General features: G+C 37.6%; 1 protein-coding gene across 48 annotated transcripts; it reads left to right on the top strand.

Annotated features, from left to right (window-relative positions):
• Positions 1-27,993, top strand: si:ch211-266g18.10 (axoneme-associated protein mst101(2)). 48 transcript variants are annotated; one of them, XM_065966332.1, is made up of 43 exons: positions 1-429; positions 2,555-2,746; positions 2,824-2,907; positions 2,999-3,103; positions 3,841-3,996; positions 4,185-4,328; positions 4,466-4,609; positions 4,916-5,059; positions 5,176-5,283; positions 5,480-5,599; positions 6,185-6,229; positions 6,337-6,384; positions 6,494-6,520; positions 8,249-8,374; positions 8,468-10,132; positions 11,673-13,459; positions 13,520-16,325; positions 16,903-16,998; positions 17,314-17,409; positions 17,594-17,647; positions 17,936-17,995; positions 18,104-18,145; positions 18,442-18,489; positions 18,597-18,665; positions 18,763-18,810; positions 18,891-18,938; positions 19,023-19,064; positions 19,152-19,220; positions 19,403-19,450; positions 20,015-20,062; positions 20,186-20,230; positions 20,582-20,629; positions 21,172-21,240; positions 21,444-21,491; positions 21,984-22,034; positions 22,200-22,244; positions 22,426-22,464; positions 23,149-23,181; positions 23,269-23,313; positions 24,101-24,142; positions 24,238-24,282; positions 24,365-24,400; positions 25,637-27,993. In XM_065966332.1, exons 1-43 carry the CDS (start codon positions 420-422, stop codon positions 25,720-25,722), a joined length of 9,111 nt encoding a protein of 3,036 aa, XP_065822404.1. In that variant the 5' UTR covers positions 1-419; the 3' UTR covers positions 25,723-27,993. The 48 variants fall into 48 exon arrangements, 46 of the variants coding, with proteins under 46 accessions (XP_065822404.1, XP_065822386.1, XP_065822389.1 ...); XM_065966314.1 differs by having other exon boundaries at positions 11,673-16,325; XM_065966317.1 differs by having other exon boundaries at positions 11,673-16,325; positions 23,272-23,313.
• The last annotated feature ends 2 nt before the right edge of the window (positions 27,994-27,995 follow it).

A 27,995-nucleotide genomic window follows, 5' to 3' on the forward strand; every position in this document is an offset into this window, starting at 1 on the left:
CACTGGGTGGGATTTTCTGTCCGTTCCCCTCTCTCTGCCCTGCCTTGTGCTTAGCTTGGCTCTTTCCATCCCCCCCTGCGTTGCTTTCCTCTGCCCCGGCGTCCCCAGACCCCCCTCTTCAATGCTGCCGCACTGGCAGCTCCAAATTCACCAGCACCTGTAAATCTCAGGGGTTTTTTCTTCTTCTTTTAATCTAGGGAGAAGTTCAACCTGTGGATTAGATTGTCCAGGAAACAAGACAGCGACCCTCAAGTGGAAAATGGAATAATTCACAACAAAGGGACTATTTTTTTTTTGTTTTTGCCACCAGTGGAGTCTGATTGGATTCTTACTGAAGCTGTGATTTTATAAACGTCACTGCATGAGGAGGCTTTGCCCCCCACTCAAAATATAATACCTGAAATTGTCTCCAATTCACCATGGCTGAAGGTAGGACTGTCACACCTGCATCAGCACTTATACTTATACATTATACAACTTCTACAGTTCACTTTTATGTTCACAGTTGTTTATGAGAGCGTAGACATCCTGAGTAATAGATGCTAATGTCATGGTAGTGTTTTGATAGGGTTTGGGCTCATCATAGGAAAATGTGTTGAATGTTGGTTGCTATAAATACAGGATATCATATAGCCGAGGTATTAGTATTGCTCTCCTGTGACAGACATGACTGCTGCTGCAGCTGACCTCTGTTTTTAGAGCAACTTTCTTAACTCACCATTTAAAATAAATAAGTCTTATTATGTGATATGCTCCAAAAAGTTGTATTTGGAAACCAAATGTTTGTCTAATGAAGGCTTTAAGTATTGAGAAAATCATGCCATTTATTTTAGAAACTGTCTAAATTTGGGGTGAAACAGTGACACCACAAGTTGATCCAGCACAATTCTTAAAAGGGACTTTTTTTTTTTTTTTTACATGTAAGCATTTTCAATAAGAGGAACTGAATCATGAGCCAGGCATGCTCACCTGTTACAGGGTCTCTAACACTTGGAAAATTAAACTAGCTACACGCTGTTACCTGATGGTGGCCAGGATGTCATTTAATGCCAACACAAAATGTTCCACTGTACCGAGGTTGAAATCACGTGCCTGGCTGTCATGAGTGGATAACTGATGCAATGATCACGACAATTATCTTTATTATTATTCTGCTGTGGATGGCTGTGATTTTACCATCCTAATCTACTGATGTTTTTTAGTAGGTTTAGTAGGTTGTCAACATGTTTAAAGGCTTAAATGAATGCTTATATGTTTTATTTAAATATGTTATGCTCAGTTTCTTATCAATTACTGAACAACATTCTCAATCAAAGACCCTCAAAACGTTGTTTTATAAGTTTTACAAAGATAGACCTGAAAAGTAAATATTCCTTCTCTTCTAAAAGAAACGTCTCTATTTGTGAAGTGTGTCGAGCTCAGTATAAAAAGACGTAATCTCTTTATTTACATGCATTAAGCAGAGTCTAGAAAATGTTGAATCAGCACCTCATGGCAGTGGTTGATTGATTGCTGAACACTTTTCTTTGTCATCACTGTGCTTTAATAATATACTTTAATTTTACTGTTTTTGAAGACTGGAACAGGACCAACAAACACAAACAGTTATGTGTTTTGAAAGTGCAGGGATTGGAAAACACTCAAATGAACAACAATTATCTGAGTAATGATTAGCAAGACCGTTTCCACCACTTTAGAGAATCTTACTTTCAGTTTTGAGGAACTAATTTTTTTAAGGAAGCTTCCAATAATTAGTAGAAAGTTTGTAATTCCTTAAGTTGTTATTTAGAGAACTTAAAATATATTTTTTTCACATCACATTTGCTCCATGTAATGCACTCCCTGTACCATAAGCGGCAACCTCTGTGTTGTTGAATAAATGGAAAAAGGAGGTAGTTACTGTATATGCACATCTCGTCGGTGCATATGACCTCCTTCGGTCAAAAATGATCACCTGAAGGCGACCTCTGGTCTCAACGTTGTGATGAATTAAAACTTTTTGTGGCGTTTGAGCGAGTGTGTTGAATGAATGGAGCCAATGCAGGAGTGCTGAAACCTGCAGAACGGGTCTCCAGTAGAGGCTGGCTGCAAAATAACCGAAATTATTACAAACCCCATTCAAAAATGCCCGTTTTACTTGAAATTCAAAAACGTATCATTTGATGATATTATGGCTAAGAGTTATTCAGAAGTATGGTTATGGCTGAGCCGACTGAACGTCAGGCGCGTTGTAGCTGCTTGTCAGGAGGCTGAAGGATAGCAGAAAGTTAGTTTGAGACGGCATTTCCAATATGGCGTTTCCCCTAATTGGCTTCAAAAGTCTGCATTAGACACCAATGGGTGACATCATTAAGTTGACGTCCATATTTATACGGTCTATGTTGACCTCTTGAAAACAGTAGCTATTGTAAATCACTGATGGTAAAAGAACAAAGCAGACAAATCCAGAGAAGCAGAAATAAAGTTATACAACACAACAACTAAATAGGGAAATCTTACTAAGTTCTCACAGTAACTTCAGTGTCTTTTTTTTTTTTCTTTTTTATTAATGAAGGAGCCAGATCGTCCTCCGCAGCCGGCGGGACAAATGGAGCGGCACAGGCGAGCTCTCTCAGGTCAACAGGTTTTGGGATCCTTGGTAAGCTCAAAATGTCTGCGGAGCTGCTGATTGCCCTGGCTGCTCTGCTGTCCTGGCTGGTGGTGGGAGTAGTGATGTTTGACTTTGTGGAATACAAGGCAGTCCCTGGTAAGTCCCAAACACCTGAAACTATGTCTGAGTCATCAGATGTGTGTATTTATCCATATGTCTGTTACTGTTCTTAGACATCCAGCAAATCATGACGGACCCCGTGCAAGCTGTAAACGACGCCGTAGATGAAGTCTCCAGTCTTCTCAACAAGTTTCAAGGTAGAAGAAAAGAGCCACAACAAGCAGGTCATATCATTTTAATAGTACTGAAGCAACCGCTGTAATACTTGACTCTTTTCTGTGTGCGTAGAGTGTGCACCTGATTTAAGTGACCCTATGTCTGCTGCCACGTACGCTGCTGAAGAAGTAACGGAAGCCAAAGATGGACTTGTGCGCTACTTTTCAGACGAGGAAGGTAAAAACTCGTTTTAGCATACAAATGGAAGTAATAGACGACCATGCATGCGTGAGACAACGCAACATGTTAAAAGAAGACTGTGTGACATTTTACCAATCAATATAGCAGAACTCAAGTTTCTCCTACTTTATGTAAATGTCTCTCTGAGTCAAGACCGTCTACAATAAGTGAGAAGCTCGAGTCCTGCTGGCTGTGTTGTTGTCAGAGCCGTGTTAACATCATGTCTACATGGACCGGCTCATAATCTAGCATACAAGCTGTTTTAGTCAAGGACTAGAGAACAGAAAAATAACATACTCAGCATTTATAGATTGCGGTCATTCTGTGTCACTTTACATGCAATGTGAAGCTACAAGCTAACTAGTGTCGCTAATATTAGCCCACTAACACAACATTGCAGGCCACAGGCAATTGCACCTCCAGCCAAGGACATTTTTGTCTGCCACTTACTCCTTTGCGCAAGCAAGTGGAGGGGGTTAGAGGTGTGTCGCTGGAGGAGAGCGGAGGCTTCAGAATAGCGGCTGTGTCACCAAACAGCAGTTTGTTTTGGTTTCATGCTGGTGCTCAAGGGCGACACCTACTGGATCAAAGAGTCGCAACATTCTTCCTTTGACTCGTTTTCGATTGAAAATAAATTACTTATGATGTAAACATTACGCGATAACATTTCTGCATGCATGGCTGCCCTCCATGCTGTAACTGTACCTCTAAATATTTCTCCATATGAACCACAGGGAACTTCTACCTCAGCTATGTGGACCCTGTGGTTGTCGGTAGACGAGCTTTCCATTCAACGAATGACTTCATGGGTGGAATTGTGGGCTCCTTCAGGGACACGCTGTGTGCTATTGTGGATACTGTACTGGATACTATACTGGATATAAACAAAGGTATGTACTCCTTATTCTAATGCTTATTTCTTATAAAGGGGTTTTCGTGTTCCTTCCTTTTTAAACCACTGAGCTAATAACACAACATTTACCCTCATCGTCTCTAATTCAAGTAAAAACTGGACGTGTTAAGTTTGATTGCTAATAAATTAAAATATCCCTCTCACCGATGTTCTTGTTTTTCTCAGGAGAAACTGACATAAGCCACATTGACCCTGTGGTCATAGGCAGAAGTGTCTTCAGTGTTACTAATGACTTCATTAATGGAGTGGGGGGCTACATCCAGGATGTGCTCTGTGGCATTGTGGACACTGTTCTGGATGTAGTAAAAGGTATTCACTCTCCTCATTTAACATCCCTGTAATCTTTAACCTCTTAACACCTTAGTATTTAACCTTTAAGTAAGCATTCGATATGGATATCACAGCTGTGTTCTTTGTACTGCTTCATGTTCTGTTTGTTTCTTCAGGGGTCACAGATTTGAGCTTCATCGACCCTGTGGTGCTGGGCAGAAATGTCTTCAGTGTTACTAATGACACTGTGGGTGGAGTAGTGGGCTACATCCAGGACGTACTCTGTGCAGTCGTAGACAGTGTGCTGGATATAACAAAAGGTAGTTGCTTCATATTTATACACATATCATAATCGTATATACAATACATCCATTTTTTTTACGCCTGTCATCAAGTATTAGCCTGATTCTGTTTCCTAATGAATATTTTTTAATCTATTACTGATAGCTTGGGCTTGATTATGAAAGTTAACATCCCTTTTTCTCCAAGTAAAATACTCATACAGTAACTGGCCACAACTTTTTTTCTATTTTTCCTTAACCGTCTTTTTTTAATGTTGATATAACATTTTGTTGAACCAAGTAACTAACTGGAACTTTGGCATGACTGGATGTTGTTTTCTCCAGGATCCACTGACGTTAGCTTCATTGACCCTGTGGTCATTGGCAGAAATGCCTTCGGTGCTACTAATGACTTTGTGAGTGGAGTAGCAGGATACATCCAAGATGTGGTCTGTGCAATCCTGGATCTAATACTGGACATTGTCACAGGTACATAATCTGCTGTGGCTTCTAACCTTTATTTAATCTTGTGTATGTACCTCTTTAATGTATATTCTACTGTCGCATGCTAACGGTATGTTTCACTTGGCATTTCTGCTCCTCAGATATCCAGCAGGCTGTGGGATTCAGCCCCATGTCAGCTGTGAAGAGGACAGCAGAAATCACCACAGAGCAGATCGACCTGCTCTCAGCAATGCTGTTTGGTGAACAAGGTCTGTTTAAACATTTTTAATCTGCTACACTTGTAACACCATTACTGGTTTATCACTTGTTTTCCATTTACTCTTACTTCTCTTTGAACTATAAGATCTGAAGATATAAGCCCGTATGTTCAATGAAATCTTAAGTTGAGTTTTTATTTGTCTTCACTGCAGCTTTTCTTATTTTTTTGTGTTTTTTATGTTTTAGGAATCATGCCTGAAGTGTCTGTTGATCCCATGAAAGTGGTTGAAGATGCCGTGTTGGAGTTCACAGACAAGAAAGATTTGTTTGTGTCTTACATGTCCAGCATGCTTGTTGGAGAGCAAGGTATGATCTGCATTATTGAGATACACATTAGGGCCCGAGAGATATGGGATTTTTTAGGACCAATATTGGGGAGGAAACAAAATCAGATACTGATATATCGGCTGATATTTTTCTTAGATCTATTTTAAATCTGTAGAGAGAGATAAAGATAAACACATTTATTGTGTTGATCACTCAAATGCAGTTATCAAACACTTGTGTAAAAGATATATAACATAGACAAGATGGTCACTCACCTGGAAAGTAACTGTGCATGTACGTGCATCACCGCTTGACTCTCTGGAGGGTGACGATGCTTGTTGTAATCCGTATAGCACCCTCTGCTGGTGACAGCCAGAAAGAGAACTGCTAGTTTAATCCAATGAAATTCAAATTATGAATAAATCTCATAATATCAGTGCAAACCTGCGACAAAAATTAGCTGATACCGATAGTCACTGGATGAGCTAATATTGGCCGATATTATTGGCTGGCTGGTTAATCAGTCCGGCTCTAATTCACACACAAAAAAAACAAATCAGAAGCTGTAATACTATTGATGTGGAAACAAATCACTCAAGTTTTGTATTTTCCTCTTTTCTTTAGGTGAACCAGTTTCCGCTCCTGTTGTGAACATAGTCACTGAAAAAGGTTTCACTTTTTGATTTTACATTTAATACACTTAAAATATTCTTTCAAACTTATGATCACAATTCATTCCATGTTTGTACAACGTGTTTTCTTTCTTGTTTTTTTAGATGAACCTAAAGCTTCTCCGTCTGACATACATCTGGTGCAAAGGAAAGGTAAGTCACAGGAACATTTTCATCTTTTTTCTTACTGAAACACTAAAATAATTTAGTACATTTAGATCATTGTCTTTTTCTTCTTCTTTATTCTTTTATACAAATGTAGGTGAATTTCTGCCCCCTCTTGAAAAAGGTAAGAAAACACCATTAAACATTGCAGATATACGCACACTTGATTTTGGACAGCAGAGTTGTGTTGCCTTTTAAGCATGGTTGTGTTTGTTGTTTTTTTTCTACCAGTTTGTATGAACTGTGCTGGAGTGTGTCATGTTCAGTGTAACACAGCAAGCCTAAAGTACAATCAAACTGTCTGTTTACCTTGTTTGAATAATACATTTTGCACTGACTGAATCTTAGCATGAACGGATATGCAACATAAACAGGTTTGATTCAATGAATGGTCAAATGCAAAGTTGTTTTGGATTTGGGTTCTTCACCTCTGCACCTTCCTCTTTCTTTATCACACTGACATTTCTTTGGATGTAACTTTTAATTGAATTCTGCATTGTATGTGTTTTGTCATTAAGTCAGTTTTGTTCCATCTGACATGTTTTTAAACCATAAGTAACAAATGTTGTTGAACACAAACAGTTGTCTTTAATACGTGTCTGTTGGAGTTGCATTCCTCGGTTGTCTTCTCCTGCCTTGTCCGAGCATCTTCCAAACAACTGACCATGTGCAGCCTTGTTTAAACAATTGACATTCCTGTGATGTACTGTATAACTGTATGTATCTGGATTGTTTCATCTGGATGATGTGTGGTTTTGATTTAAATATTTGATTGTACCTTTGTGGAATTAAACACGTCAACATTGCATGTATCAGGAGAAAAACCTAAAGAATATTGAAAATGTTAATTTTGGGTTGGTAATATTTTAGGAAAGTGGGGTTTGGGGAGGGTCTTAGTCTTTTTGTCAACAAATCAGAACCAGCTTTATTAGCCAGGTGTGCTTACACACGCAAGGAATTTGACCTCTGTGAACTGTGCTCTCTATGTACAAAAGTACAACATTAAATATCAACAATAAACACAAAGTAAGCAAAGACTAATATGTAAAGGGATAAATGAGACAATAGGGCAAAAAGGCTTAAATAAACATGATAATGTAATTATGTATTTGATAGGTTAAAGGTCACATATTATGTTAATTGTCAACCAGTTTAAATAAGTATTAAAGCTCCCCAAAACATGTTGAAGTTTCCCACCAAAAAATCCACTCTGGTCTTGTATTTGATCATGCCTATAAACCCCTCTATTTCAGCTCTGCTCAGAACAGGCTGTTTCTGTGTCTGTAGCTTTAAATATGTAAATGAGCTGTGTTTGACCACGCCCCCTCTCTGGAAGGGCTTGTGTGGCTTCGGCCTTTCCCACTCCATGCCCTATTGTTTACGGTGAGAAGGCAGACTCAGAGGGCAGAACAAACACCTAGCTGTGGGAGTGTCACCCACCTGGGGGAGGGGTTACTGCCCTTTGTGATGTCATGAAGGGAAAATCTCCATAATTGGAGGATTTCTAGATGGACTAGGGACACATAGTTTTGATTGAAAAACACAGTAAAGTGTATTTTACATAATATGTGACCTTTAATATACATGAGGTAGAACGTTTTTGCAGTATTTATATTGAGCAGTGTGCATAGATTGATTGGTTTAGTTTCTTTTTTTAAGATTTGTTGACAGAAAGATGATTTTAATCAAACTTGGTTAAGGGCATGAACTGCAACATGTGGTGTGTGCTCTGTAATGTTATGAATGTAAATTTTTCCTATTTATCTTCGTTGAATTCTTGTGGACATGCACTTCTGTATGGAATGCAAAAGCTGTGGACAAATATGACGGGTTACATGGGTTAATGATACAGTTTCAGAGATCATGGATGCTGAGCTCAGTGGAGCCTCAGACTTAAAGCTGGAGGAAGAGGAAGAGGCTGAAGTTCCCACTGAAGCTGCCGGTGAAGCAGATGTGAAAAAGGCAGAGGAAGATGAGGGTATTCACACGTTTTTAAAATTTTTAATCACATTCATTAGTCAGATGCAAGTCCATTAATAGAAAGTAAATTTTTTAACTATTACATCAATAGAGAAACATGTCGACCTCAATGAAACAGATCAGGAACCAACACTGGAAGATGAAGGAATCCTTGATGATGTCAGCACAGAGGAAAAGGAAGAGGCAGAAGAGGAGGAGGAGGAGATAGAGAAAGACGAGGATGCTGTATACATGGAGAAGGAGGAAAAGGAGGTGGAGGATGAAGAAGATGAAGGTGTTGGTACCGAAGAGGAAGAGGAATTAAGATCAAAGGACGATGAAGAACAAGAGGAGGAAGATACAACAGCAGATGAGGTCCAGGAAGAAGAGCAGGAGGCGCAGAAACAAGGAGCTGGAGAAGATGAAAAGGAGGATGAGGGGGAGGAGGCGGAGAAGGAGACCGAGGCTGAGGTAGTTCTGGTAGAGGAGGAGGAGGAGACCAAAACAGAGGTTTTAGTAGTGGAGGAGGAAGAAGAGGAGGAGGAGGAAACCAAAGCAGAAGGTCTGGTGGAAGAAGAGGAGGAGGAGGAAACTGAAGCAGACGTTTTGGTGGAGGAAGAAGAGGATGAGGAAACCAGAGCAGAAGTTTTGGTGTATCAGGAGGAGGAGGAAACCAACAAAGAAGTTTTGGTGGAACAGGAGGAGGAGGAGGAAGAGGAGGAGGAAACCACAGCAGAAGTTTTGGTGTATCAGGAGGAGGAGGAAACCAAATTAGAAGTATTGGTGGAACAGGAGGAGGAGGAAGAGGAGGAGGAAACCAAAGAAGAAGTTTTGGTGGACCAGGAGGAGGAGGAAACCAAATTAGAAGTATTGGTGGAACAGGAGGAGGAGGAAACCACAGCAGAAGTTTTGATGGATCAGGAGGAGGAGGAAGAGGACGAGGAAACCACAGCAGAAGTTTTGGTGTATCAGGAGGAAGAGGAAACCAAATTAGAAGTTTTGGTGGAACAGGAGGAGGAGGAAGAGGAGGAGGAAACCAAAGAAGAAGTTTTGGTGGAACAGGAGGAGGAGGAGGAGGAGGAGGAGGAAACCATTGCAGAAGTTTTGCTGGAAGAGGAGGAGGAGGAAGAGGAGGAGGAGGAAACCGAAGTAGAAATTTTGCTGGAGGTCGAGGAGGAGGAAACCACAACTGAAGATTTGCTAGACGAGGAGGAAGAAACCAAAACTGAAGATTTGCTAGACGAGGAGGAGGAGACCAAAACTGAAGATTTGCTAGACGAGGAGGAGGACGAAAAGGAAGACATTGAACAAATAGATATTTTCGTTGATGAAGACAAATTAATATATGACACTAATGTCATATATGAGATTCTAGAAACTGACCAGGACCATGAAGCTTCAGAGCTGGACGATGGTGAAGTTTTTGAAAAGGAGGAGGAAAAACAGGATGAGGAGGAGAGTGACGGGGAGTTGGAGTATGATGAAGATGAAGATAAGGAGACAGAGCCATCTGTTCAACAACTTGATCTAAAAGTTCTGTCGGCTGAAACAGAGTTTAATGCCAGTGCAGTATCTGAATTAGATGATGAGGATGAAGTAGAAACAATGGTTCATGACCTAGACGAATACTCTGACATCATCTACGATCAAGATGAAAACAACAACAACAGTGAGAGTGGAAAAACTGAACCGAAACGAAAGAGGAAAGTTCATATTCCCTTTGAGAGGCTCAGGAGAGTCGGATCCAGAGTTGAAAGTCTTCACAAGCGTCAGAAAGGTACAAAAGTCTTCCAATAATCAACTCAAATTTTAATCCTTTTTTCATTACCAAGTAATGAAAACGGTGTTAAGTGTGTTTATAATACTGTTAATGTAAAGTTTTTGTGTGAATATTTATCATTTTCTTAACATGTTTTCTAAGGACATTTTGAATGGTTGTGATTTGGGATCTAACAAATCTTTTTAATGAATCCTGTATCAAGTGTCATGTCTTCATTATAATTCTCTTATTTTTTTCATTTTAAAAGAATAGCATCAAGTTTTTTACTGGTAACAGAATTCTATTCTCTTTTTAAAAGGTGTTTTGTTACAGAAAAACTTTCCAACTAGAAGCAATCTCGTTTGCTGTTTACCCAATCAGATGTGAAAATATCTGTTTAATCAATGTGTTTTCAGCACAATAATGATTCACACTTATATAAACTTGTCATGGGCACATCAGGGCCAAATGACAAGTGTTGAAGTGGGATCAGTCTTTGCCACATTTTTTCTGAAGTGAATAGCATTTTTGAGAGGCTGAACATGCTCAAAAGTTCATGAAGCTTTGCACACAGATCAGAGGTAGTAAACATTTACATTTTGATCATGGTCATTCCAAAGAGTGTTGGTTTATGGCTCTATAGCGCTCCCCCTACAAATGTTTTATCAGGTACACCACAAAGTGAGTGTGAGAAAATGACATGTTCAAATAAAAGTTTCTAAAAATGTCAGAAAAATACTAAAAACAACAAATGAAAGTTCCCCAATATTCCATTTAAATACAAGTTTCCTGAAGATTCAGATATTTTCCAAAAAAATCTAAAGTTTCTGAAGTTTCAGAAAATGAAAATTTTGTAAAAATTTCTGAATGAAAGTTTCCACACATAAAAACGTTCCAAAGGAAAATTCTAAGTATTTGGAACAAAATTTCAAAATTAAACTTCTTCAGTCTCAAAGATTTGAATGCAGAAAGTTCCCAAAATTTGTTAAATTTCCTAAAAAATTTCCTAACAAACACTTGCAAAAGTTCATGAGGACATAAAACAAACCCTCAAAGAGAGATTTGATGTGCTGTAATACATTATGTAGCATTAAAACATATAAATGACTAAATGATATTTGTTTTTGTAAATCTCTGTGGTCTAACTCTGTAATAATTTAACACCAATGCCGTGAAGTGTTTGTGATCATAGTGTTTTTAACGCTGTAAATCTAATACATGTTATGGAAGCCTGAATATTTGGGATAATGACTATGTTGTAGGTCTAATAACTGGTCTATAATATTTTGGTTACTTCTTTTGTACGCTGTACGTTGAAGCCACATGAGAACACTAAACTTATCAAAAATAATTGTGAAAGATGAAAAAACACCCAAAACTTGATTCATATAATGTCTTCTTGTTTCCAAACAAATTGTGTTTTAGTGTTAGTAACCTTTCAATACATTCACTAAAAGTATAAAATACATGGTCCAGCTTGGAGACCATTTTACATTTAAAACTGTAACAAACAAGTCAATCTATATTAAGCTATGTTAACCTTCATGATTTCTTTTAGAAGAAGAGACTAAAAAGAAAGAAGAACCAACACCTTCTGTAGAGGAAAAAGATGCAAAGCCAGAGTCCAGAAAAAAGGCAGCGATAAAGGAGCGTTCTAAAAAAGGACAAATCAAACTTTTAAAAGAAAAAACAGAGGAGAAGGAGGACAAGAAAATACGCAAGGATGAAGAAAAAATCAAGAAACCACCTAAAGAGAAAGAAGTAAGGAAGCCTTCTCCAGAAGAAAAAGAAATCAAACAGCCATTGAAGAAAGAGAAAGAAGCCAAGAAACCTGCTAAAGACGAGACTGAAGTCAGGAAACCATCCAAAGAAGAAAAAGAAGCAAAGAAACCACTTAAAGAAGAAAAAGAAGTCAAGAAACCATCTAAAGAAGAAAGAGAAGTCAAGAAACCATCCAAAGAAGAAAAAGAAGTCAAGAAACCATCCAAAGAAGAGAAAGAAGTCAAGAAACCTCTAAAAGAAAAGAAAGAAGACAAGAAACCATCCAAAGAAGAGAAAGAAGACAAGAAACCATCCAAAGAAGAGAAAGAAGACAAGAAACCATCCAAAGAAGTCAAAAAACCAGCCAAAGAAGAGAAAGAAGTCAAGAAACCATCCAAAGAAAAGAAAGAAGACAAGAAACCATCCAAAGAAGTCAAGAAACCATCCAAAGAGAAAGAAGTCAAGAAACCTCTAAAAGAAAAGAAAGAAGACAAGAAACCATCCAAAGAAGAGAAAGAAGTCAAGAAAACATCCAAAGAAGAGAAAGAAGTCAAGAAACCTCTTAAAGAAGAGAAAGAAGTCAAGAAAACATCCAAAGAAGAAAAAGAAGTTAAGAAACCTCTTAAAGAAGAGAAAGAAGTCAAGAAACCATCCAAAGAAGAGAAAGAAATCAAGAAACCACTTAAAGAGAAAGAAACCAAGAAACCTCTTAAAGAAGAGAAAGAAGTCAGAAAACCATCCAAAGAAGAGAAAGAAATCAAGAAACCACTTAAAGAGAAAGAAGTCAAGAAACCTCTTAAAGAAGAGAAAGAAGACAAGAAACCATCCAAAGAAGAAAAAGACGTTAAGAAACCTCTTAAAGAAGAGAAAGAAGTCAGAAAACCATCCAAAGAAGAGAAAGAAGTCAAGAAACCCCTTAAAGAAGAGAAAGAAGTCAAGAAACCTCTTAAAGAAGAGAAAGAAGTCAGAAAACCATCCAAAGAAGAGAAAGAAGTCAAGAAACCAACCAAAGAAGACAAAGAAGTCAAGAAACCAACCAAAGAAGACAAAGAAGTCAAGAAACCTCTTAAAGAAGAGAAAGAAGTCAAGAAACCTCTTAAAGAGAAAGAAGTGAAGAAACCATCCAAAGAAGAGAAAGAAGTCAAGAAAACATCCAAAGAAGAGAAAGAAGTGAAGAAACCATCCAAAGAAGAGAAAGAAGTGAAGAAACCATCCAAAGAAGAGAAAGAAGTCAAGAAACCTCTTAAAGAGAAAGAAGTGAAGAAACCATCCAAAGAAGAGAAAGAAGTCAAGAAACCATCCAAAGAAGAGAAAGAAGTCAAGAAACCTCTTAAAGAGAAAGAAGTCAAGAAACCATCCAAAGAAGAGAAAGAAGTCAAGAAACCATCCAAAGAGAAAGAAACCAAGAAACCAGCTAAAGATGAGAGAGAAATCAAGAAAGCCCACAAAGAAGTAGCAGAAGCTATAAAGTCACAAATAAACAGAAACGACTCCATGACAATACCTGAGATAAAGATACAAGTGAAGAAGAAAATATCTATCCAGAAACTATCCAGAGAAGAAAGAGAAGTCAAGAAACCAACAAAAGAAGAGAAAGAAGTCAAGAAACATCTTAAAGAAGAGAAAGAAGACAAGAAATCATCCAAAGAAGAGAAAGAAGTCAAGAAACCATCCAAAGAGAAAGAAGTCAAGAAACCTCTTAAAGAGAAAGAAGACAATAAACCTCTTAAAGAGAAAGAAGTCAAGAAAACATCCAAAGAAGAGAAAGAAGTCAAGAAACCATCCAAAGAAGAGAAAGAAGTCAAGAAACCTCTTAAAGAGAAAGAAGTCAAGAAACCTCTTAAAGAAGAGAAAGAAGTCAAGAAACCATCCAAAGAAGAGAAAGAAGTCAAGAAACCTCTTAAAGAAGAGAAAGAAGTCAGAAAACCATCAAAAGAAGAGAAAGAAGTCAAGAAACCATCCAAAGAAGAGAAAGAAGTCAGAAAACCATCCAAAGAGAAAGAAACCAAGAAACCATCCAAAGAAGAGAAAGAAATCAAGAAACCATCCAAAGAGAAAGAAACCAAGAAACCAGCTAAAGATGAGAGAGAAATCAAGAAAGCCCACAAAGAAGTAGCAGAAGCTATGAAGTCACATATAAACAGAAACGACTCCATGACAATACCTGAGATAAAGATACAAGTGAAGAAGAAAATATCTATCCAGAAACTATCCAGAGAAGAAAGAGAAGTCAAGAAACCAACAAAAGAGGAGATGGTGGCCAGGAAACACTTAAAAAAAGAAGAAGAGATCAAGAAACAACCTACAGAAAAGAAGGAAACTCCTGAAGAAGAGAAAACTCTCAAAAAACCTCCTATAGCGCAGAAGGAAGTCAAGAAACCACCCAAGGAAGTAAAGGAGGTAAAGAAACCTTCCAAAGGAGGTGAAGAAGTCAAGAAACCATCTAAAGAGGAGAAAGAAGTTACCAAACTACATAAAGAAGAAAAGGTGGTAGAGAAAGAAATTAAGAAACCATCTGCAGTAGAAAAAGTAAAGGTACCATCTAGTGTAGAGAAGGAGGTGATGAAACCATCTAAAGATAAAGAAGTGGACAAGAAAAAAAAATTAGAAAAAGAAGTAAAGCAACCAGCAAAAGAAGTCAAAGAAATAAAGAAACCCCTCAAAAAAGACAAGGAGTCAAAGAAAGATACTAAAGTAGAGACAGAAGTCAAGAAATCCTCCAAAGAAGAGAAGGAGGTCACGGAACCACCTAAAGACAAAAAAGAGGACAAGAAACCAATTAAAGTATCTAAAGAAGTAAAGCAACCCCCTAAAGAAAAGAAGGATGTCAAGGTACCTCCAAAGGTAGAGAAGGAGGAAAAGAAACAACCCAAAGACAAAATGGAGGACATGAAACCAGAAAGAGTAGAAAAAGAAATAAAAAAAACCCAGAAAGAAGATACAAAAGTCAAAAAACCTTCCAAAGAAGAAAAAGAAGACAAAATTGTCACTAAAGAAGAAAAGGAGGCCCAGAGACCACCTAAAATGGAGAAAGAAATAAAGAAACCCCCGAAAGAAGAGGCAAAAGTCAAGAAACCTTCCAAAGAAGAAAAAGAAGAGAAAATAGTCACTAAAGAAGAAAAGGTGGTCAAGGAACATCTTAAAGAAGAAAAGGAGGCCCAGAGACCACCTAAAATTGAGAAAGAAGTAAAGGAACCATCGAAAGAAGAGAAAGTTATTAAAAAACCTCTTCAAGAAGTGAAAAAACCTCCCAAAGAAGAGAAAGAAGCAATGAAACCCCCTAAAGAAGAACTAGAAGTAATGAAACCACTAAAAGACAAAGAAGTAAAGGGACCTTCTAAAGATCAGAAAGAAACCAAGAAGCCTCAAGAGGAGAAAGCAGTCAAACCACCCAAAGTAGAAAAAGAAGTCGAGAAACTTCACAAAGTAGAAAAAGAAGTCGAGAAACTTCACAAAGAAGTAAAAGAAGTCGAGAAACTTCACAAAGAAGTAAAAGAAGTCGAGAAACTTCACAAAGAAGTAAAAGAAGTGAAGATACCTCTGAAAGACCAGAAGGACAGTAAGGAAAAAACAAAAAAACAGGTAGACTTAAAACTGTCCAAGGAGGAGATTCAATTGAAAAAGCCTCAAGTAGAGAAAGTTGAGGAAGAGGAGAAACCTAAAGAACTGAAGGAATTAAAGAAACCCTTGAAGGAGGTCTTGAAACCCACTAAGAAGGAAGAAGTAAAGCCTTCTAAAGACAAGATGACAGTGACACCTTCAAAGAAAGTACAGGAAGTCAAAAAGCATCTCAAAGAGGACAAGGAAAACATTATGCCTCTAGAAGAATCAACAGAGCCAATGAAGCTCTCAAAAGAAGACATGGAACCAGAAAAGAAAATTAAAGAGGCCAAAGATGTTAAAAAGCCTGTAAAAGAAGAGAAAGAAGTTACTAAGACTGAAAAAGAAGAACCACACAAGATCTCAAAAGAGAAGAAACAACCAGCTAAGCCTACTGAAGAGGTGAAAGAGATGCCTTCCAAAGAAAGGGCAGCCCCAAAGAAGCCCTCAAAAGAAAAACCAGAACCAGAGAAACTAGTCAAAAAGGAAGACGAACCAACAACGGTGTCTAGAGTAGAAGAAAAACAACCAAAGAAGCCTTCTGAAGAACAAGATTTACAGAAGCCTCCCAAAGAAAAGAAGGAGGTCAAGAAGGTTACCAAAGAAAAACCAGAACCAGAGAAACTAGTCAAAAAGGAAGACGAGCCAACAACGGTGTCTAGAGTAGAAGAAAAACAACCAAAGAAGCCTTCTAAAGAACAAGATTTACAGAAGCCTCCCAAAGAAAAGAAGGAGGTCAAGAAGGTTACCAAAGAGGAAACAGAACCAAAAACATCTTCCAAAGAAGAGAAAGAAATCAAGAAGACTCTCAAAGACAAAGAACCAGTCAAGAAGAGCGATACTAAAACAGGTACGTCTAGACTAGCAATGCAATGTTCTTTAGCAGTTACAAAATGTAAGAATGAAATTACATTTCCTACATCATCCAGTTAGAATTATGATACTCAGATATGTGAGGCTATACTATACACAAAAGTATGTTAGGACAGCACACCTAAATGTAACATACCCACTTTTTTGTTGGTGCAGGCAAAGCCCTTCTTCAGTAGCTTCAGGCAAACAAACTCAGACTTGCCTGAAGCCACTGAAGAAGGATCTTTGCCCTAAAGTCTGTAACAAAAGATAAAAACCTTTTGGGCACTAAAGGAAAGTCTAAAGGAAAAGTCAGCAGAATGTATTGCCAGAGAACCATAAAGATTTGTTCTATTGGCTAATCTATTTATACTTTTTTGAGACATTTCGGTCTGAACCAAAGTAGTTGAGTGACCAACAGATTACCATATATTACCATAGAGCCTCCCCGTATGTCATTCTAAAAATGTTCAATGTGCACTGGCCCACTGAAGTCCAAAGACAGCCTAATAGAAAGCTAAAGAAGTTTCCTCTATTCAGTGAAGCGTGTGTTTCTTTTTTCTCTTTTATTTCAGACACCACAGCCAAAAAGGCCGTTGGAGGGATTAAAGTTGTCAAGAAGGAGGTGATGTCTGTCCTGAAGAGGGAACATCTTAATGTAACAAAAACAGGTGAGTCAAACCCCTGTTCAAAATAGCAGCGACTGTTCATCCTTGTGGTTAGTATTCCATGAAAACACCAGCTTGTCTGAACAGGTTAAAAAGCCAACACCCACACAAGTCAATAATCAATGAGAACTTAAAAAAAAACAATATTTATATTGATCATTATATCTTTTTTAAAGGCACTGCTGTTTTACTTAATGCATCCATTTTCTGCTTAATGATATGATACCAGTAAGCCTTCACCAGTGGTACAAGGCTGTAAAATAAATGAAATAGAAACTAAAATTGTGACGCTGTTATGCCCTCTATCGTGCATTACAGTTGATGAACCCAAGAGGGCAGTAAAGGTGCTGAAAGCTGTGAGAAAGCAGATATCTCCTGTCCTGAAAAAGGCACATCTTAATGTTACAAAAACAGGTAAATAGCTTTGTATTAAATCAACAATCAAAAGGAATCAATCATTGTTAAACAAACTGAAGTGTTGTCTTTGTCACAAACTCAGTCTACTGGAGTTACACTTTGTATAGAGTTACTATGGTTACTCATTTAATGTAAAGCTATGATAAGCTAATGAGTTATATTTCTAAATGATCTCCAACAGTAGAGGTTTCTGAAGGTCCTAAGCTGAAAGCCAAAGCTGAACCAGAAAAGAAGGGTATGGACATTTTACTTTTAATTTCTTTAGGAATATAAATAATCTGATGCTGTTATTTCAAAATGTATCAATCTTAATCAACCAACTCAAGCAATAAGTGTAAACAAATAAAAAAACATCCATTAGATATTTTGGATCTTTTTTTGGTTTCTAAAACTGACTTTCTGGAAATCTGGAAAAAAAAACAGTTTTAGAGAAAAGGATTCAATTGAGTTAGTATATAATTTACATTAATCTTGATATAAATGTCGTATAAATGACTCTTGGATTTTCTTTTTTTTTTACCAGTGGCAGCTCCAAAACAGCCGAAGGAACTGAAAGAAAAAACCAAACCACCTGTAAAGACAGGTAATGACTCTCTCACTGTTACTGTGTTTAATGTGAACATAAAAAGTTAATCATATAAAGACAAAGCTGTTTTTTCACTTTGTGACCTTTATTTTTTTTTTGACACAGAACTTCCAAAAGAAAAAGCTAAAGCAGCACCTGCTAAGAAAGGTAACAGAATCTTTATTTGTATAGCGCAAATTCATAACAAATGTTATCTCAAGACACTTTACAAAGAGCAGGTAAAATACATTACTCACTGTTTTAATATCAACAAAGACCCACCAGGAGCACTAAGCAACATTTAGCAAAGTTACAGTGGCAAGGAAAAACATCCTTTAAGAGGCAGAAATCTTGGGCAAAACCAGACTCATGATGAACAGCCGTCTGCGTTTTCAACACCAAAGAAGAAAAAGAGACTTTTTATTATTGCTGATAAAATCAAACTTTGTGTTTTTGTCACACAGAAGCTGCTGCTCCTAAAGAAAAGGCCAAACCAGTTGTCTTGAAAAAAGGTAAGAATAGCATATTTAAAACACATCAGTTACTACAACAAACTATAACTACATGATGAACAGTCAACATACTGATGTGTATTTTATTTCCATGTTTGTGCTAACAGGACAAGAGGACGCTCCCAGAAATGTCTCTGTGGTGAAACCCAGAGTCAAAATAGTGCCGATGAAAATGGGTATTTTCTTTGGTTCATATTTGTCAGATCATCTTAAGTTTTTACATCGCTGAACTTTCAATCCTTTTCACGCACCTATTTTTATGTATGTTCTCAGAAGTCAAGCCTCTGAAAGAGAAAGTTAAAGCGGGTTCTAAAAAGACTGGTGAACCACATTTTAGCCTTTTTAAAATCCACATTAAAAGTTTGCTTTCTGATACTTACTGCCTGTGTTTCCCCCCCCAGCAGCCGAGGTTTCAAAACAGAAGCCCAAACCAGTTTTAACAAAAAAAGGTGGGACATATTTGTCTAAAGCTGTATCATTCTAATGACACGTTATTTTCTAGACTAACAAACCCTTAAACTGTATCCACGCAGAATCTGCTCCTCTCAAGACTAAAACAGCTACAGTAGTCAAAGGTACGAGGATGGAAGTCAAAATTTTTTTTCAATTTGCTATAACAAAGCAGTGCATTGATTTTACTTTTTTTTTTGGTCTTTTTGCAGAGGCAGAAGTTTCACACAGAAACGTCTCCCTGACAAAGGAGAGGGTCAAGGTCGTACCACTGAAGAAAGGTAAGTCTGTTTACCCAGTAACTGAAATATTCTTTAAGCTTACCATTTACTTTGATTTAACGCTCAACATCCCTTACTGTGTTTAAAAAAAAACACAAAATCACGACTTTCCACTAAACGCTGTAAGATTTTCTTTCCAGCCATCCCTAACTGTTTCTCTCTTATATTGTTGTCTTTGATAGTGCCTGTAACTCCAAAAGTAAAAGTCAAACCAGCAGCAACAAAGAAAGGTAATTACAGCTACTACACCATTTTCACCAATCAAATGCCATCACTTATATGTAAATTACTTAATTCATTTTGAAGTTTTTATTGTGAATGCTTGAATCAAGTGTCATAAAAAAGATGTGCAGGAAAACTTAAAACGAAAAAACATTGGTCTTAATGATCCAGGTCCAGGCACTCAGGGTGCTTTGAAAAGTATAAAAGGCCTTTTTGTTATATGCCAACCGTGTCAAGTTGCCTGTAAAACAATTAATAACTGAACGTGTTACCATATTGTAAGACAATAATAGCATGGTTTACAACAGCATGACTCGTAGTAAACAAGATAACACAGTCCCAACATTCAATTCATGACTCTACTACAGAGGTCACTGTAGGCCAAAATACACAACACTTTCATTCTTAGAGCTAGAAACATTTGAAATACACCAACGTGTTTTTGGCTTGTGCCTGCATGTCACTACACCCTGAAGATGTGTCAGGAACTTGGAAGAAACTAAGTGATGAAACAAAGGGCTTGAAATAACTGGCTTGACTGATATTTTGGTCCTTTTCATTTTCCCGGGTAGCTGAAGTTCTCAAGGAGAAGAAGGTCGAGCCAGTGACACCCACAAAGGGTTTGTTTTTCCACTTGTTTCAAAATGAATTGTTTTTATTCCCCTCCCATCAGATTGTACTTGCAGTTGTACCTTTCCATGTATACTCTAAATTAGAATATATAAAGCCATGTATTTTTCTAGCGCCTGTCGTCAAAGCGAAACCTAGAGCTGTCGAAAAGAAGAGAGGTATGCAGCAGACGTGTGTTTCTGTTGTGGTTGAGTAGCTACAAACATGGCTGCTGATTAAATTCTTATCCACGCTGACACATAATGATGACTCAGCTCAAAAGAGAAAGTTTATTCAATTTTAGATTTGTTCACATTCACATGCTACAAATTAATTTTAATGAAGGACTAAAACCGACTTAACAACAAGAAGGTTTAGAATATTTAGAAGATGCATGTTTTTCATCAAGGTCGCATGTTTGTTGTAGCTGCATTGTCTTTAAATAAACTGCATTAGTTGTAAATGAGATATGCTTCAGTAACATGGACACCAGCTGCTGGGGTTGACCAGACTTATTTTTACTTTTGTAGCTGAGGCTCCCAAGGAGAAGAAGGCCAAGCCAGTGACTCTGACAAAAGGTGAGTCTTTTGTTTTCAGATATTTCACAATGTGCTCTCTTGAATGTTTTGAATTTGGACTGCAGTACTCATTTTAAACACTAGGTGTCAGAGTTACATATTGCTCCTTTAATATGATTAACAAGGTCAATCTGAAGGAATGTGTCATGTAAATACGGATTATTTTAATTTAAATTTGGTCATTTTGGGGTTTTTTTAACTAAATTAGGACATTGACATGTTTTTCTATAAAATGCTATATTTGTTTTCTTTGGTATTTTACAAAGATGTCGTGCTTGTGATAGCTGCGTTCGGAAGTGTAAAATCTTTTCTGCACAAGAAGCGTCTGAAAAAGAGCTATTTTGACATTTTAGATAATATTCTGAAAGTCAAGACTAAAACCTTGAGAAAGTGCTAATTTGATGTAGTGTCATTAAACTAGAATATAGTGTATGTGCAGTTTCTACTTTAAAGGTTAAAAATACAGTAAAGAGCAGTAAACAACTTTTATGTCATGTATGAGTGTTTACTGATTCTCCCACTCGTTTGTTGTCTTCTTACAGAGGCAGAAGTTTCACACAAGAATGTCTCGCTGACAAAGGAGAAGGTCAAGGCTGTGTCGCTGAAGAGAGGTGTGTCTGTTTTATCACAGCTCTTTATTTGTATCATCTCGACCACTACAGTGGGTTTTTTTTTAGTTTGTTAACTACTTAACGTTCATTTAGAGTCATAGATGTGAGTTTGAAACCATCCTTAAAATGTTACACTGCATTTTATTTTCTTCAACAGCATCTTTTCATGCACTGAAAACATTTCACTGTCATTTCTTTCATAGAAGCTGTCACTCCGAGAGAGAGAGTCAAACCAGCAGCAACTAAAAAAGGTAGATACTCTCATTTCACCTGTTCATCATCAAATTCACCCTCATCATTTTAGTGTTATAATTTAATTCCAATTGTCTGTTCATTTAAATGTGGTCGGCTGTGGTTCAGTTGGGCGAGTCGGTCGTCTCTCAATCGAAAGGTCAGGGGTTTGATCCTGAGCTCCTGCAGCAACATGTCCGATGTGTCCTTAAGGGCAAGACACTTAACCACAAGTTGCTCCCGCTGCTTCGTCAGTGGTGTATGAATGGGATTAGTTACTTTCTGATGGTCACTTCACGTAGCAGCCTCTGCCATCAGTGTGTGAATGTGTCGGTGTGACCTGCGGTGTAAAAAGCACTTTGAGTGGTCAAAAGACGAGAAAAAGCACTCTACACGCTCAAGTCCATTTATCATTTCAAAAAGTACAGTGTGTGGTTTCTTGACTTCATAAATCCACTCAGTTATAATAAGATGGACAGAAAGTCGACTGACTGTTGTTTTCATTCGTTCAGTGGTCGAGAGTCTCAGGGAGAAGAAAGCTGAGCCGGTGACTCCCACAAAAGGTTCGATTGTCTGTTGGTGTTTTTGCTGATTTTGTTTTTGCAGATTGTACTTTACTTTATTTAAACATTAGAAATGTTATACATTATAGTATGTCAATGCTAGTTCATTTAGGATTTCTCTCTTCACTGTGTGCAGTAGAATTAATAGGACATGTATTTTTCTAGCACCTGTTATCAAAGCGAAACCTAAAGCTGCTGAAAAGAAGAAAGGTATGCAGCAGATGTGTGTTTCTGTTGTGATTGCGTAGCTCTATAGATGTGGCTGCTAATCCACTCTACATGCTTTATAATGAAATGTGATGAAACGTAACAAGTCATGTAGGACTAGGATAATACGCTTCTCGTGTTTCATGGCGTCTCTGTGACATGTTGTCTTGTTTCGTTGATGTAGAAGCTGTGCTGAAGGAAAAGGCAAAACCCTCCAAGAAAGGTGCAGATGGGTTCACTTTCTGTATCTAATATTCTTTAGACCACGGAGTTAGAGCAATTTCATTTTTTATAAGATTATAAAGTTTTAAATCGAGCCTGACCGATTCATCGGCCAGCTGATAATATAGGCCGATATTAGCATGTTATGTGACTATGGGTATCGGCTCATTTTGTCGCAGATATGCGCTGATATTACTTGACTTATTCACCAGTCAAATAGCATTTAATTTGAGTTTCATGGTATTACACTAGCAGTTCTCTTTCTGGCTGTCATCAGCAGAGGGCGCTATACGGATTACAACAATCATCATCACTCTCCAGAGTGTCCGGCCTTGATGCACGTACATGCACAGTTACTTTCCAGTTATCCTGTCTATGTTATACTGTTAATCTTTTCAACAAGAGTTGGATGATTCCATTTGAGGGATAATCACGATAAATGTCAATATATCCAATATCTCTACAGATCGAACACTGATCTAAGAAAGATGTCGGCCAATATATCGGTATCAGATTTTTTTCCTCTCCAATATCAATATCGGTATCGGCTTCAAACATCTCATATCGGTCGAGCCCTGGTTTTAAAAAATTACAGCAACAGCACAGGCTGAAGCATCTTCTAGAAATTAGATATATCAAAAAGACAAAAACATTTCAATACTTATATTTTCTCCTTTCTTTTTAGAAGCTGAGGCCAAACCAGCTCTCTCTAAGAAAGGTAAAACAGAAATAACTCACCTTAATGTTGGGGGATTCATTAAAGAGGTTTCTGTTAATAAACTGAACTGTCCTGTGTTACACTCAGCAGCCGAGGTGAAGGAGAGGCCGAAAGCAGCTCACGAGAAGAAAGGTGAATGTTAAACACACATGGAGAAGAAACTAAACTTCATGTTTTTGAAGTTTAGTTTTTACGTTTGAAACCGTTTTTTTTATTTGAATTAGCTCCGTCTAAAACAGAGGCTGAAACAAAGATGATCGAATCGCTCCTAAAGAAGAAAGATAGCGCCTTGCTGCAAAAAAGAATATTATTTTAAGAATATTTATTATAAAGAATATTATTTGTAATCAGATTATTTTTTAAATATTGTAACCAGATTACACTCTAAAAACGTAATCACATAATCTGTAAACGGAAGTTTTTTTTAATCTGGTTACTTAAATAATGTAATCAGATTTATTTTAAGACTGTAATCAGTTTCCACTAAAAATCTAATAAAATTACTTGTGATCAGATTATGTTTTAGTCATCAGATTACTCTGAACAGTCATAATATCACCGTGGTAACAGGATTACCTAAGAAATGGAAAACTGAACACTTGTAATCATATTACTTTTCAAATAATAATCAGATTATTTGTATTCCGATTACTTTTCAGTCATAATCTAATCACTTGTTTTCAAACAGCTGCGTTAATTATAATTACATTTATCAGTTTAATAGATTTCATTATTTAATTATGATCAGCTTTCTTGTGTTTAGACTTCTATTGGAACTGTAATCAGATTGCATCACATTTTAAAATTGTATTCAGAGGACATGTCGTTAATTTGTGATTCTTCTAGAGTCTCATTGAAAGTAATTTAATCAAATTCAATGTTGTAAAAAAATGTCTGTGAAGGTTTTCATTTTTTTCAGAGGAAAGAGTTCTTAAAGAGATTCAGGAACCTGCGATAAAAGGTACTTCTGAATGTTGAGAAACTACTCTCTGAATATTCTGACATCATCTGCGGAGCTTTGATTTAATTTTCTCAATGTTGCTTCATTTGTTGCAGAAAAAACTGTGGAAAAGAAAGTTGCCAAGGAGGAGAAAGTGAAAGGTACCGTGTGTGGAGCTGTAGTTTTAAAGTAATCTTAAATGGAGTTGTTTGATGGTTAACATCTTTTTTTTCTTCTTCATAGCTGAGCCTTCTGTGTCAGACAGCCTTCCCATGGACGGTAAGTCTCAAGACATCACCCACACTGGCACACTGCCCTCTCCGTCTTCTCTCTAACAGGGGTGTGTCCAGACTTTTTTAACTGGGGAACTGATTTATACAGGGGTGGCCTGAAGTGTGATGTTTGGCACAGACACACACAAATAAGTATCAATGATTTACCCTATCTTACCTCACCAATAACAATGACTTTATAACACAAGATAATGGCAACATTAGTTAGTTCATTGCAAGTAAGTTTCTATTTACAATTTAAAGTACAAACAAAAGAAAATATGCTACATTGATATTTAAAGAAAAACTGCTAGAAGCCTTTGGCAAAAAATACCTAATAGCTGGTTTTAACATAAGACAGAAAAACAGCCAATCACAGTTTAGGATTTTTGGGGTGAACCTGGATTGACCAATCAGATTTCTGAGGACACGCCCCTGCTCTCTATGGTGTGAAGAGCCACATTGTACTGAGCTGTCCTGTACTAAACTGTTACTGTCCTGCACTAAACCGTTACTGTCCCGTACTAAACTGTTACTGTCCTGTACTAAACCGTAACTGTCCTGTACTAAGCCGTAACTGTCCTGTACTAAACCGTAACTGTCCTGTACTAAACCGTAACTGTCCTGTACTAAGCCGTAACTGTCCTGTACTAAGCCGTAACTGTCCTGTACTAAACCGTTACTGTCCCGCACTAAACCGTTACTGTCTTGTACTAAACCGTAACTGTCCCGTACTAAACTGTAACTGTCCCGTACTAAACCGTAACTGTCCTGTACTAAACCGTATCTGTCCCGTACTAAACCGTAACTGTCCCGTACTAAACCGTAACTGTCCCGTACTAAACTTTACTGTCCCGTACTAAACTGTTACTGTCCCGTACTAAACTGTTACTGTCCTGCACTAAACTTTACTGTCCTGTACTAAACTGTTACTGTCCCGTACTAAACTGTTACTGTCCTGTACTTAACTGTTACTGTCCCGTACTAAACTTTACTGCCCTGTACTAAACTGTTACTGTCCCGTACTAAACTTTACTGTCCTTTACTAAACTGTTACTGTCCTGTACTAAACTGTAACTGTCCTGTACTAAACTGTAACTGTCCTGCACTCAACTTTACTGTCCCGTACTAAACTGTAACTGTCCCGTACTAAACTGTTACTGTCCCATACTAAACTGTTACTGTCCTGTACTAAACTGTTACTGTCCCGTACTAAACTGTTACTGTCCTACTCCCTCCGCAGACGAGATGCCCTACTTCCAGTGTTTCTTTGTGGATGAGGACGAGGCCCAGTTTCCGTTCTACGCCTTTTCACCTCTGCACATTTGAAGCTTCAGCCTGAATCACGTCTGAGGTTTACGATTGATAACGTGGTGTGTCGCCCTGCACTGTATAAATGCGGCCTGCTGTTCACTGTTGGTCGTCAGCAGAATACCTCTGACAGCAGCGGAGGAGGACGGGTTACTTTCATGTGACGGACCGATTGTTTTTATTTATTTCCAGATTTGGTTGAGCTCTCGTAACCAAACGCGCAGCCAGTGTCATTCCTTTCTGTCTTTTTCTTTAATACCTTTTTTTCACTTCATTTGAGACGTTGAGATTATTCTAAAAGGAACCATTTATTATTTTAACTTTTTTTTGGATCATTCATTTAGCTCCTGACAGCAAACAATGCATAACTGAATAAAATGGTGCATTTTTATAGAAGTGTAGAGTAAGTTCAACTGTACTGTAAACGGGGTACAAAAAAAGGCCACAGGTGACGTATGAGAGGGATAATGGATTAAATGCCTCTAAGAACACATTTACTTGAAGAGTGTACAGTTGTACATTTTTACGCTCAGTCTGTTTAATTTTAGCTTTTTTTTTTCCTCATCGCATTGTGGAAGGCAAAGTTCATAACGCTACATTTGTCCTGCTTTTCAAGCCATTGGATTAATATTCAGGCTTTTTGTGTAAATTCCATTATTCATGATATTTTTCATTTAATCCTTTCATTTCTTCCCTAATGGGAACCAACAAAGGAAGTGTTTTTTGTTTGTTTGTGTCCACTTGTTATGTGTTAAAAGGAATGACCATGCACTGTATATGAGAGCTCCCAATCCTGCCGATGTAACACTACCTATGAAGTCTTATTAAACTACACCATGACGCCCATTTGATGCTACTTGTTTTAGTCGACAGGATGACCAGTATGAGTTCTTTCTTGCACAAAGACTATTTTCAAACTGGGACATCAAATGTAGGGTACATGAGATGAGTTTTTATTGTCAGTCACAGGATGACTGTTGCGACAACGTCGACCAAACACTGTCACTAACTTTGGTCAGTGGCTGTTAGCTTGAGTGCACAACATAGTCCGCCCATGTATACGAGCAACTAGTTGTTGTGATTATTTAACACATCACAGAGCGTGTGTCTCATACAGGAGCATCCCTTTAATGATGCTTCTATGAAAGATAACAGGATTTCATTTACAGTTTAGTGAATATCCTGTGCATGGGGTGTGTGATATGGCTTTCATGATGATTTTAAAGACTGAAACTGGACAAAGATAAAGTCCATGTCCTGAATTTGAAATCTCTGAAGAATGATGTCAAGAGAGCTGCGAGACTCGGCTCCTCTTAAACCTTTATGGTACAAGCTGAATGTTTTTTTACGTCGACGTTACCTTAAACCTTAAATAGTACATTAACTCTGTGATGATGTCTGCTCATCATGTGATTACAATTCAAGATTCTGCAAAGGGCATCACATGTTGGAGCAGAAGATCTCAGGTATAAAGTCAGCTGTTTTCATACAGCTCTTCATACGACGACACTCCAGATTCTGCACAGTTATTTTAGCTTGTGTCACTTATACCAGGGCATACTGGAAAAGTAAACCCACTTATGTTTTTATTACAATCATAGAAATGCTCTATTAGAACATGATTGGTGCGTAAGACTTCTGCAGAGCACAGTGAGCCCTGGCTCTTGAGTTTCAGGTTGATGCTGCACTGTCACGTTGTCTGTTAGGTCCCAAAATGTACGAGGAACTGAGCACGATTTTTTTTTAAATATTCATATTGAGTTAATTTTGTTTTAGTTTATGCATTGAAGTCATGGAGATTTGTTACATTGTGACAAAAGATACAACATGTATTTTATTTATTTTCACTGAGTTGTATCTACAGCCTCAAACTTACCAGGTAAACATGTGCAATCCCTTTATTTATTTTTTAAATCTCTCATTGATCTAAGCACTGTACGATTGTCTGATAGTCCTCGATTGAAATGTGCATGATGTGTGTGCTTTTGTTTTATGCTTTCAGATGATTTTGTGACATTATTTCCCGATTTGGATAAAAGGCAGCAACAAAGACGTGAAATGACTGATCAGGCTATTTGAACCAATAACTGATATTTGTCAGGCAGCGGTGTTTCTAACATGATACCTGACAAACTTCATTGAAAGTATTCCTACATGATCTCATTGTAAATAGGCAAATCATTTGAAAATAGAGTTTCTCCCTGAAATCAGACGATGTATCAATTTGTCCATTACATCTGCCTCCTGCCTGTGAATAGTAGCAATTTGACATTAAAACATAGAAGAGCACG

This window comes from Labrus bergylta, chromosome 18, assembly GCF_963930695.1.
Source record: "Labrus bergylta chromosome 18, fLabBer1.1, whole genome shotgun sequence".
NCBI lineage: Eukaryota > Metazoa > Chordata > Actinopteri > Labriformes > Labridae > Labrus > Labrus bergylta.